At 36.8% G+C, this 12,744-nt stretch overlaps 1 protein-coding gene across 25 annotated transcripts in view; it reads right to left on the bottom strand.

Moving 5' to 3' along the window:
* Positions 1-12,744, bottom strand: part of sif (still life) — a 682,529-nt gene that overhangs the window by 41,998 nt on the left and 627,787 nt on the right. For all 25 annotated transcript variants that reach the window (XM_067129380.1, XM_067129383.1, XM_067129387.1 and 22 more), the window contains one exon: positions 12,009-12,117. In XM_067129380.1, coding sequence (XP_066985481.1) covers positions 12,009-12,117 — 109 coding nt within the window. The remainder of the gene's footprint in view (positions 1-12,008; positions 12,118-12,744) is intronic.

The raw sequence follows: 12,744 nt of genomic DNA, 5'->3' as shown, positions 1-12,744 counted from the left end.
TTAGTTTTCTCAGTCATACAAGACGGTCTGCGCGCATGCGCAAAGGATTACTCCTCATATAAAAAGCGAAGGTTTATATCCCCGTAGGAACGTGACAATTTTAAAATGGGTAAGGACGAAAATAAAAATGAAAAACAATTAGAAATAAAGTAAAACATAATTATGGGAGGTGCTATCTGACTTTTGCTATGTGGCAGCTGATAAATTCCTTCCAATGTGACTTCAAAATGACAAATGAAGAATGTCCACGTTTTCAATGACGTTTACACTCACAGGAAAATATGGCATTAAGAGATATAGTCTGCAACAAAAGATAACCCCAATTCCTAATTTAGCGATGACAATGCTACTGCTCTCAAGGACTAGGTAAAAATCTGAATGCATCCGTCAGTGGGAATCACGACGAAAATCTCTATAAAAAAAATCCGGCGATTGCCTTACAAATAAAGACACCTCAACGTTAAAAAAAAAGAGTAATTCTAACACTGAGCAAATAAAAAAGAATTATGAAGTATGAAAAGACTCAATTTAACAGGAAATGAGGAAAGTCAGCTCAATCCAAGTGCAATAGAAAGTAAATAAAATCGAACAAAGTACAACAGAAAATAAATAAAAGACAAAGAGCAAAATACAAGTACAACAAGTCCAAACAATTGACTAAAGGCTAAATATTAGAAACAGATACACGAGAGGAAAATTAATGCAACAAACTAGAACGAACATTAGGCAGCCATAAAACAGAGGTAAAATATCTAGGGAAATATAAAATATTTTCAAACATTTTGACAAATAAAAATTAAGAAATCTAATTATAAAAACATCCACCCAACTGAAGTACGAAAAACAACCAAAATAAAATTAACGAAGAAAAATATTTGACTAAGCAACTGTCACCGCAAGCACAGGTTTTAAAAACAAACCAAGGAATGACAGGACACACATACACACGTCAAAATATAAACAACCCGAGAACACCAAAATAAACAACAAAAAGGCAAAACACCACCAGCTAAAGGTGGAGAAGAAACAAAGGGACCTCTGTCCACTAGAGGCGACGTCACTCCTCGAGAACCGTTAGAAATCTTGCAGATGCCCCGCCGAGGAAAACCACCAAGAGGCACAGAAGGAACCTGAAGCGTATGTACCTCCAGGGAAATAAACCTCCTCATTTGTAGCTATAAACCACTGAATATTTCAAGGTTTATTCAAGGTAACCTTTGCGTTAATGAGAAGTATTTTGCACTTGTATATCACAGAATATTTTAGAGGTTTATTCTAGGGAAACTCAAATGAAATACACCTTTGCGTTTAAAACACGTATTTTGCAATGAGACATTATGTAACATTTCGAGGTTCATTCGCGTTAAAAATAAAATTACTTCGGAAACATTATTTTCTGAGTAATAGTTTCTTGAAACAACAACAAAGATAATAATGGTGAAGAAATCGCCACTGATTTAAATGTAAATAAATAAACAAATGTTAATAAATATATATATATATATATATATATATATATATATATATATATATATATATATATATATATATATATATATATATATATATAACGAAAGCTTTCGAGAACCTGCTCTGAATCAAGCAGGTCCTCAAAAGCTCTCATTTTATATAAATATTTTTACATATTTGAAATATTTTTACACTTACAGCACTGTAGATTTTTTTCACCATTTTAGTAACATATGATTAAGAGATCTCAATAATAATAATAATAATAATAATAATAATAATAATAATAATAATAATAATAAAAAATATTAAACTTACGCGACCTACATCCATTTATCTTGGTACTACACGAATTATTCATCCCCAAAAGTGAAACAACAATAAACAAACAATTAAATTCCGCAACTAATCCACTCCTTCATGCCCGGGCACACCCGATTTTCCTCGTCCTTAGATAATCAAACAAACAAAGTGCCCTAAACAAGAACGATGATGACTAGAGTGCCCCGGGCCAGGCAAACTGTACACACCTGCCACTGGATTAAAGAGCGATACTGACAGACGAAAAATATCAATGGGGCAAATTTATCTTATAATAAGAAAGGGGACCTGAGGCTTATGGGTAGAGGAGATGGGCATTGAAAAGGGGCCATTGCGACGCCATAAACAAAAGAGGCCCCGTTAAGTGTGTGCCCCACAATTCAGCTCCATTTAGAGTATGCATGAGACAGCATCTATTAAACATTCTCTCTCTCTCTCTCTCTCTCTCTCTCTCAAGAGCCAGCACATCAAATTCGATCCCAGATGTTTGAGCTGACGTCGCGAAATCTGACCGATTCCACACAAGGCAGCGAGTCCCCCTGGTAAGTATCCTACCTCGGCAAGGTGAAAATATTCCACGTGTTACATTGCACTGGGTGGAATTCAAACCACCTTTACTATATTTATCCAGAAACAAACCATTGAAGTTTTTATAATTGCTATAAGCTCTAAGATCAATTACCATCTCAAACATTTTTAATTAAAAGCCACAGCCTTATTAATAATACGAGGCCGTAGTCTAAATATAAAAAAGATTCAAGTTAGTCTGTCTTCAATATTTACAATGTGTCCTGACGCCTACCAATAACTCACTTCATTCTATATAAAATTGTCCCAAAATTCTCAATACCTGTCCAAAAGATGGTTTTGGCCAATGGTGTGAAAATTCCACACAACTAAAAAACTGTTTGGTGACTGAAAAGTCAAATTCGATTAATTTTATGATGCCATAAGGTACCAAAAAAAAAAAAAAAAAAAAAAAAAAAAAAGGAGAAGACAGGTCAGGTACCTCACCCCAAGAGAATGCAACCTAACAAATGCAGGAACGCGCCGTCGTGACGTTACGAAAAACTGACTTATCATGCGGTTTTTGAACACGACCAAAGGTGTATTCTGTTTACCCATTAATGAAGTATTCAATTTATCTATTAATGGGGAGAATTCCCTTTGCTCGTTAGCGTAGGATTTGATTTACTTATTATTAATGTGTTCTCCGATTAATGCAGTTTTTTTATATTTAAACATTAATGAAGAGTATATAATCGTCCCATAACCAAAGCACTTGACAAAAAAACTTGCAAGAGCAGGATGTTTCAATGAGGATGAAAGCACTAGACCGAAAAAGGGGTGTTTGTGGGGTGGGGGAGGGGGCTGGTATTCGGGGTTAGGGTGGGGGGTGGAAGGGGGTTTAAGGATTCCTTGAAGGACCTCTTAAAAAATAAATGGCATCCGAAGGATGTGTTCTTGTTTTTCTTTTTATTTTCATTTTTCTTTTTATTTTCCTTCTTATTTTTCTTCTTCGCGAGATTGAGAAGGTGACACGAAGGACTCCCTAGAGGAAGTCACGTGATGTTTATGGAATAAGCAAAAAGGTACACAAAGGATGTTATGATATGAACTTCAGAAGAGAACAATGTGTCTTTGTAGACACGAACAAAAAGTGTCTTCTTCGACGTCATAATAGACTTTAAATAGTCTAGGTCAATATTAGTGGTTAAAAACAATATTGGAACTTCGATCAAAAAAGTTTAACATAATGCAAATAATCTCGACCAGTCAAAGTTTACGTTACCAATGGTTAAAAATAACGTTGGAATTTCTTTAAAAAAAAAAAAGTTTAAATAACAATGATAATAATTTCGACCAGTCAAAGTTTACGTTATCAATGGTTAAAAGTAATGTAGGAATTTCTTTAAAAAAAGTTTAAATAACAGTGACAATAATTTCGACCAAAGTTTACAATAATATCAGTCGTCAAAAATAACGCCGGAACTTCCATCAAAAAAATTAAATAATATAATAATGATGATAATCTCTACCAATCAAAGTTTACTACAACATCAGTATTTAAAAATTAATGTTGGAACTTCGATCGACAACGTTTAAATAATAATAAAACTAATCTAGACCAGTCAAAGTTTACGATATCAGTGGTTACAAATAATGTTGGAATTCCGATAAAAAAAAGTTTAAATAATAATGATAATAATCTTGACCAGCAAAGAAGCGACATGACTGAATTCACGAGAGGAAAAACTGCCTTACGTTCGTGGCCAAGGACATAGTCAGATTCAGGGATCAGAACACCTCTCCCTCCCTCAGTTACCTGTTACAGGTATTTCCTGGTTTTCCCTTCAGACATCCAGGTGAAAGGCAAAGCAGGTAAGATAAAAGTTGAAAACTGGTCAATAACTGTAAATAAAAGAATTAACATGAAATCTGGAGAGAGAGAGAGAGAGAGAGAGAGAGAGAGAGAGAGAGAGAGAGAGAGAGAGAGAGAGAGAGAGAAAGAACAGACAACTATAACTAAATGAATAAACACAAAATCTGGAGAGAGAGAGAGAGAGAGAGAGAGAGAGAGAGAGAGAGAGAGAGAGAGAGAGAGAGAGAGAGAGAGAGAGAGATGATCCAAGTACAGCGTGGGACTACCATATTCACAATGACAAATGAGCTAAAATAGGTAAACCTTGCAATTGCATACCTGCATGAGCTGCTGCGCATGAAGTGTACGACAAATGAAGTGTGCGAGAGGGTGTCAGTGTGACCATGAGAGAGAGAGAGAGAGAGAGAGAGAGAGAGAGAGAGAGAGAGAGAGAGAGAGAGAGAGAGAGAGAGAGTCACACCATCATTAAACACAACGATAAGAATCGCCAAGCGAAAATGCACAAAAGCCTCCAACTATTCCTTAAGTAAAAACTGTTTATTTAACCTCTGAGTCACTCATCTGATACCTGCTAACACCATGCATAAGTGAGAGAGAGAGAGAGAGAGAGAGAGAGAGAGAGAGAGAGAGAGAGAGAGAGAGAGAGAGAGAGAGAGAGAGCTCAACACTGCAATTGGATCATCATTTGTCAAGGCTACTTATACAGTACAAACTACACAAATCATAATCAGCTGATTTGGTTATAGATCACCGTTGCAAATATTCGTTACGTCATTAAAAGTTCAAGAGGAATTGCTTACTTGATTAAGATACCTGGTTGTATATGCACGTTTGGGGCATAAACAGGAAACCCTCTACCCTGAGAAGAAATATAATTACTTGTCGATAAATATGATTTTTCTTCCTTTCTACGTGGTAAGCCCCTTAGGTTCATTCATTAAATTCATGCTTAATTCGCCATAGGTAAATTGGAAACTATTTCAGTACAAAGCCAGGCTATTCCAATGAACAATAAATACTTAAAGGCTTCAATTTAACAATGACGATTCCAACTAGACTAATAGTATTTAAAAAATCAATAAAGCAGTGCAAGAACCAACGTTTGAGCGCGTGTGCATATTTGAGATGGAGGATGGGATAGGTGTTGGTGGAGGAAAGGGGGTGGGGGGAAAGGACCTCCCTTGGACCCTTCTTCTCGACGAGGGAGGAGGGCACTGTCTTACCACATGTGTGGGGGTGGGGAAGGACACTGCTTTAGAGTTAGACCATGTGTGGGGGTGTAGGGAGCCTTGGATGTGTGTTTGTGACGAGAACACAATAATTGTGTGTGTGGGGGTGGGTGACTCGGTCGGTGGGGAGTCGTTGTTGGTCAGTAGTAGAAGCAGGTGGGACCCGGTTTTGTTGCCTGTCCCTCCTCCCCGCCTCCCCCTCCCCCGAGTTGTCATGAGGACAACAAACAGCTCGGGAGGGCGGGAGGTTTAAAATGGGGTAAATGCCCGACGGTTAAGAGGAGTGGGGTTTTACCTCTCAAGGCTCCTCGTGTTGGCGTGTGTGTGTGTGTGTGTGTACTGGACTGACCAAGAACTCTGTCATCTCCCAGCCTTTACTCCATCACCCCTTACGTTAATCCCCACCGATAAACGTCCAACACGGGTTACTGCAGCACTCGGATAGTGATGTAATAAAAGATTAATCTATTATCTGTGGTAAATTATTCTTGGTCTGATCAATTTTGAAAGTATTAACACCTACGGATAGAAATCGATTATAGTGTCCGGTGTGGGCCATTCAAACCTAATTATTTTCAAGACATTAAAACAAGAGCCAAATCTACAACAACGAAAAACAACAATAATAGATACTTTGCAAATATATTGAACTGGATCGTTACACATATAATGCAAAAGTTTACCTTAAAATGAGAAAGTATAATAAATAAAATTCATACTTTAGTGGAGACAGTATGTAGTAAGTGGGGTTTTTTTCAAGTAAAGGTGCATTAATCTAACTAAACTTTATGCTTAAATGTGTAAACGGACCCCGGAAACAAAACATGATCAAAATAACAAAAAGAATTTTTGAGATTCAACGGATACAAAACCACAAGGCTTTAATTAACGGTAATTCCAATATTACCATACAAAAACCCCCTTTAACCACTTAATTAACTACCGTAGCTAAATCTACATTACATCCGTGAATGTCAAATGACCTCAGTCATATAATTAATCCCAATTTCTTTACAGGAAGACAACCTCTCAAGGGGTGATTATACATTCAACCTTTATCTCGGTAAATAATTATACGCCTATCAATTAGCCTTCACTTAAAGCACATTTTGCCGAACACTTCTCTTCTCTCTCTCTCTCTCTCTCTCTCTCTCCCATTTGAACATTTCTGGAAATTATGCAGTCCAAGATATAACTTCAAAATGAAAGTCAACCAATGTGGCTAAACACGTCGAGAGAGAGAGAGAGAGAGAGAGAGAGAGAGAGAGAGAGAGAGAGAGAGAGAGAGAGAGAGAGAGAGAGAGAGAGAGATTCGAATACCTCATGGACTTCTGACAAACCGAAGTAAAACAAAAGAATGGAAAAACAAAAACCGAAGAACTTCACTCAAAAGATATTTGTCAAGCTGCTCATCGCATTCTATCGATTCTTCACTGAGATGTAAAAAAATCACATCTCGGATGGCTACGCCAGAGAATCACTCCAAAGAATCACTGAGCAAAGCATCTATCATCTACGGATGGTGGCACAGTCACGCTTAAGCCTATAGTTATTTCTTTGCAATATTTTCTATATATTTTTATATTCGGTAGACCTTGGATGGCGAAATGTTCAAGAACCATACACGTCAAAGTATATGGCAGTAATTTATTAAGGGAGCATAGGAATTAAAAAGGGAAATAATGATATTACTCAAAGAATTTGCATTTTTCTTAAGCGTCAAAATAAGAACCAGTTATACCAAAAATAAACTCCATTCACTTCTTAAGGACTTCATCCCACGTACCTATGTGCCCATGACATTCGTCTCGTTTTATTTCTTTCGTTTCATCAACAGCTGAACAAACAACAGCAACAGCAACAAAAGCAAAAGCACTGTCAGGTCGCAAAAAGGCTTAAAGCACGAAAGGCATGCAAATCTGTCGTTAACTGATTCAGCGTTACAGTTTGATAAAATTTTGCAGCACCATGAATAGGCTTAATAAAGCCATTGCCATGTATTTTTTGTACAATAGCGAAACTTTATAAACCATTTTCCATGCCTCTGACTGTCTCATTTCATTCAGCATATGACGGAGAGAGAGAGAGAGAGAGAGAGAGAGAGAGAGAGAGAGAGAGAGAGAGAGAGAGAGAGAGAGAGAGAGAGAGAGGGGGCTATACGTATGAACAATTATCGCCTTTATCTATACTTGGCTCAAAATTTCAAGAGAGAGAGAGAGAGAGAGAGAGAGAGAGAGAGAGAGAGAGAGAGAGAGAGATTCAATCATTACAGCATTGTCTTTGTAGAGGAAGGAAAACAGAATTATGAATGTATAAATGTTTCATCAGAGCAGCGGCATTTCTTCTTAAGCTGAGAGAGAGAGAGAGAGAGAGAGAGAGAGAGAGAGAGAGAGAGAGAGAGAGAGAGAGAGAGAGAGAGAGAATGAGGGTTGTACAAATATGAAAAATGAAAGCGTCCTCTATGCCTATCGGCCCCAAATTTCAAAACGATGTCATTCATATTCCTAAGCTCTTTACACACGCTAATTAAACGTGACGTATCATACCTCTAGCCATGTTGGTAATTACTAAATTTACCTGAGAGAGAGAGAGAGAGAGAGAGAGAGAGAGAGAGAGAGAGAGAGAGAGAGAGAGAGAGAGAGAGAGAACCACAATTATAATGAGTCTACTCTGGACAAAACGTAAAATTACCGAGTAATGGGGTCGATAAATATTTTTAAAAATTAAGAAAAAAAATATACTTGATTTAGCACATGGCCACGATAAATTATGCAAAACAACAGCAGTACATTCCAAAATGGATAAAAAAAACTGCGAATATATCATAGTACAGTACCTTTGCAAAGACGCTGTAAAAAAAAAAATCGTTCGGCTTTGAGGCACGAGTCAACTGCAACTTTCCGTGCCAACTTACTGATGAAGAAAAGAGAAGTGAGGGAGTCTGGGAGGCGTGACATTCACCGAGGCATTCATTCATTATTATTCAAGTGATGACTTGATCTCCGTGCTAAAGGAAACTCATTTAGGTAATGTCACTCACTTCCTCCCGTCACCTGTGTCGGCGACCTTCTCTGTTCCTTTCTTTCGAGGTTTTTCCAAAGCTCTTCATTTTTCTAAAATTAAGGACCATGTTTTCCTTGCTTTTACAGTCTTTTAAGTATTTATTTCCTTTGCTTTTTTAACTTTAAGGAATGTTTCCCTTTTTTTTCAGTTTTTAAAATTACTTCCTTTAGGAATATGTTTCCTTTTTTTTTAGTATTTCGTTTGCATTTTCTTCTTTATTTAGGGAACATGTTAGAGTATACTTTTATGTACATTGCTTATGTGGCAGGAATAAATTAACACGAAATATCTTGTTTCTGGAATCTTAAAAATATATTACTGACATGAATCTATGTCAATAAAATTATCTTCTTGTTTAAGAAAAAAAATCTCATAAAGGAAAATACTTTTGTAAATAAGATTATAAACGAAAGTTCCAAAAAAAATGATTCAAAGTTCTAAAAAATAAGAATACCAGAAGGTCCTGCAGCTTTTACCTTGACCTCACCTACAAAACCAGAACACAAATAATAATGTTTCGAAATTGAAAAGCTTAATTACAGCCCGAAAACTTAAAACGTACTGCATACATAACAAGGAAACACCGAAGGTAATTAAAGTATTAAAAAACACTATTACAACAAACCAACCACTACAGTTTAGCATCGAGAGTGCAAGTGCCACAGGGCGACGTTTTAAACCAAACTAAGTGCCACAACAAAACCACAACAATTACTAGGCTCTGATTTGCTGGCTAACAGACGTTCATTTCCAGCGGTCTTGGTAATTCACGTTTAAAAGAATTTTCGATAATAATACGCGTGGCTTGTTAGAGCACGAAATATTTACGCAGGTACGTAATAACGAATATGTTGTTGCATATTCACGCGGTTGATGAGAGAGAGAGAGAGAGAGAGAGAGAGAGAGAGAGAGAGAGAGAGAGAGAGAGAGAGAGAGAGAGAGAGAGAGAGAGACCCAACAATAATACGAATGGCGTGTAAGTGGGCAAATATTCACGCAGATACGTAATAACGAATATATCATTGCGTATTCCTGCGATTAATAAAAACTGTAGTGGTAATAGACTCCACAATAAAGAAAACACAAAATAAAATGCCACTGTAAGAGAGAGAGAGAGAGAGAGAGAGAGAATTCAACAATAGCACGCCAGTGTATAAAATATTCAAACAAATGTGTGATACCAATATCTTGCTGCGTATGCCACTGTACGAAAGAGAGAGAGAGAGAGAGAGAGAGAGAGAGAGAGAGAGAGCTTCTCCATTAACTATTAGCCTTCACGGGGTAAATGAAGTGTCTTCAACACGGGTTAATTGTGGGGTGTCTAAGTATGTCATCCGGCGCGACATAAGAGCGGCGCCTATTCATCAAAGGTGATGATGTGATGATGTCATTGCGCGGATTACACCCACCGTACGGTCGACAAGCGTTCGAGGCTAATGAGAGAGAGAGAGAGAGAGAGAGAGAGAGAGAGAGAGGTATCCATGCCACTATGTTATTCTAATAACATGTACCTGCATCTTTCCTTTGTGTGAGAGAGAGAGAGAGAGAGAGAGAGAGAGAGAGAGAGAGAGAGAGAGAAAGAAAGAGAGAGAGACCCTTCCAAGCTATTCAAATTACAATGTTGAGAATTTAGTGACCGATATGGATTAAGAAGTGCCTAGAAATAGTTTAGCCCAGAAATAAAATGAAACAGTAAATGTGCAGTAGGTCCTTATGTCATCAGAATATCATCCGGTATTGGGGACTAACATAGGATCCTGGGAACTTATGAAAAGACACACACACACACACACACACACACACACACACACACACACACACACATATATATATATACATATATATATATATATATATATATATATATATATATATATATATATATATATATATATATATATAAACATACATACACAAACACTGTAACTCGCTGGGTGTTCGTCTTTTTTAATTATCTCGAGCAAGGATGAATGGCACTTGATAGATGACACTGGGTCCAATCACGGGTGACTCCCTCTTTGATAAGCTTCTGTGGACATCGATGAAAACTTGGCCTGATTAATCATATGTCGAAAATTGACAAAAGAAAACTTCATCGACAATTTACAAAGTTAATCATCCGGAAGGAGACATTCAGTGCGGTTTTCTCAAAAATATTCTCCGAAATCCATTCTTCTGTTTTCAAGTCACACTCGTAATTGGCAGACACAGAGATTATAACCTTGGCGAGAGCTAAAAATAAATTCAATTGAACATCATGACTCCTGGTCCATAAAAGAAAAAATTCATACAAGTAGAATTGTGTGAGTATATATATATATATATATATATATATATATATATATATATATATATATATATATATATATATATATATATATATATATATAATACATATATATATATATATATATATATATATATAATATATATATATATATATATATATACATATATATATATATATATATATATATATATATATATATATATATATATATATATATATGAACACGAATAATGAACAAAAATGTGTAATCTTGACCTCGTATTCCCCCGAGATTCCGAGGGTAAATAGGCCTCGGTGGAAGGCTTACCTGGGGTGAAAGGTATGACAACACTACAGCCTCAATAGGCTATTTGGTGTAAAGTTTACCCAGAGAGAGAGAGAGAGAGAGAGAGAGAGAGAGAGAGAGAGAGAGAGAGAGAGAGAGAGAGAGAGAGGCAGTTTAGTTTCCTAATAGTAATAGCTGAAAAAGGTTGTTTCAAGTGCACATACTTTTTTCTCGTATCTTTTAACAAAGAAACTTCAATCCTAATACAGGCCTAAGGAAAAGTAAGAGGCATAGGGAACAGTAGTGAAACATTTCTAGTTGTCCACGGCAAATATCAAGTATATATAACAAAGGTGTGAGATTCAAATATATCCCTACAAGAAAGGGCCTTTACGTGAAATATGCGAGTGTCTATGAAAAATAAAGAATACTAGCCCTTTCATTTCACAATTATTAATTTTAACATATGGTAATATCAGAAATATCCAATACAGGAAAATAGAGAGTTAAAATATTTTATTAATCAATAAATGTTGGAAGTGCTGTAGGAAATGAACATGACAAAAACGCTACAAGATATATGTCAAAAACTGATTTAAATTTACATGATTTTAAGTACATAAGCATGTGCAATATTCACACAATACTTACGTAACTGAAGACTTGTACACACGCCAACTTAACATAACTACAATTTCATAAATAACATTAAAACCACAAACGTATATTCCTCAGACCACAAAACAACGTTGAGCCGCTATCTCATTTAACACAAGAACCCCCACCTGCTTCCCATGAGAGAGAGAGAGAGAGAGAGAGAGAGAGAGAGAGAGAGAGAGAGAGAGAGAGAGAGAGAGAGAGAGTCATTAAGATCCAACAAAGCCTTTAAAGCTAAACAAATACGGACTTTCAAAAGGAGAGAGAGAGAGAGAGAGAGAGAGAGAGAGAGAGAGAGAGAGAGAGAGAGAGAGAGAGATCTGTACTTACTGGGATGTAGGACTTTTTGAGCTTTGGAGTGTGAGGCGCAGAAAGAGCTATACAACTTGAACTGGCTGGCGTAGTAGAGGAAGGCGCTCCCGATGGAGAACAGGACGTTCTGCAAGCAATGAAATGGTAAATTCATATTTTATATATGTAAGATACACTTCCAGTGAAAATAGGAATAGAGTAAAAGTGGGTTGAGAAACAGTGGCTCCTTTGAATCACACACACACACACACACAAATAAGAACTCCAAACTTCTGTATAAGGGCCTTTCCTTTCAGATACCTCTCCCATTCGCCTATTCATCACTTTCGCGTTCCTCAGTTTCTTCATCCGAAAACTGTTAGATTTTAACATCTTTTTTTCACCAATTTGTTGCCCCTCATTCTCTCCACATGAATCAACCATCTCAAAACACAAAGATCCATCCTTCCACCTACGTTAATCTCTCTATCACTCCTACGTATCTCCACTGTCCTCTGCATTTCAAACATACTAACCATACAATTCATCTCAAAAACTTCCGCCTTCTTTTCTTTTATTTTCATTGAACGTCATCACTTCCATAAAGGAGAACTGGCTCACAAATTCCTTCATGCATTCCAATCTTTGCTTCCACAGGCAATCGGTCTCTCCCCAGTCTTTACAAAAGCATCCGGCTATCTTCCTTGCTTCACCTACTTTGTGACTCACCCCCTCTCTCATCCTATCATCATCCGTTACATTTCCTCCTGAATAC

Source organism: Macrobrachium rosenbergii, chromosome 27 (assembly GCF_040412425.1).
Source record: "Macrobrachium rosenbergii isolate ZJJX-2024 chromosome 27, ASM4041242v1, whole genome shotgun sequence".
In the NCBI taxonomy this organism is placed as follows: Eukaryota; Metazoa; Arthropoda; class Malacostraca; order Decapoda; family Palaemonidae; genus Macrobrachium; species Macrobrachium rosenbergii.
This window is presented reverse-complemented; position numbering and strand designations above follow the sequence as displayed.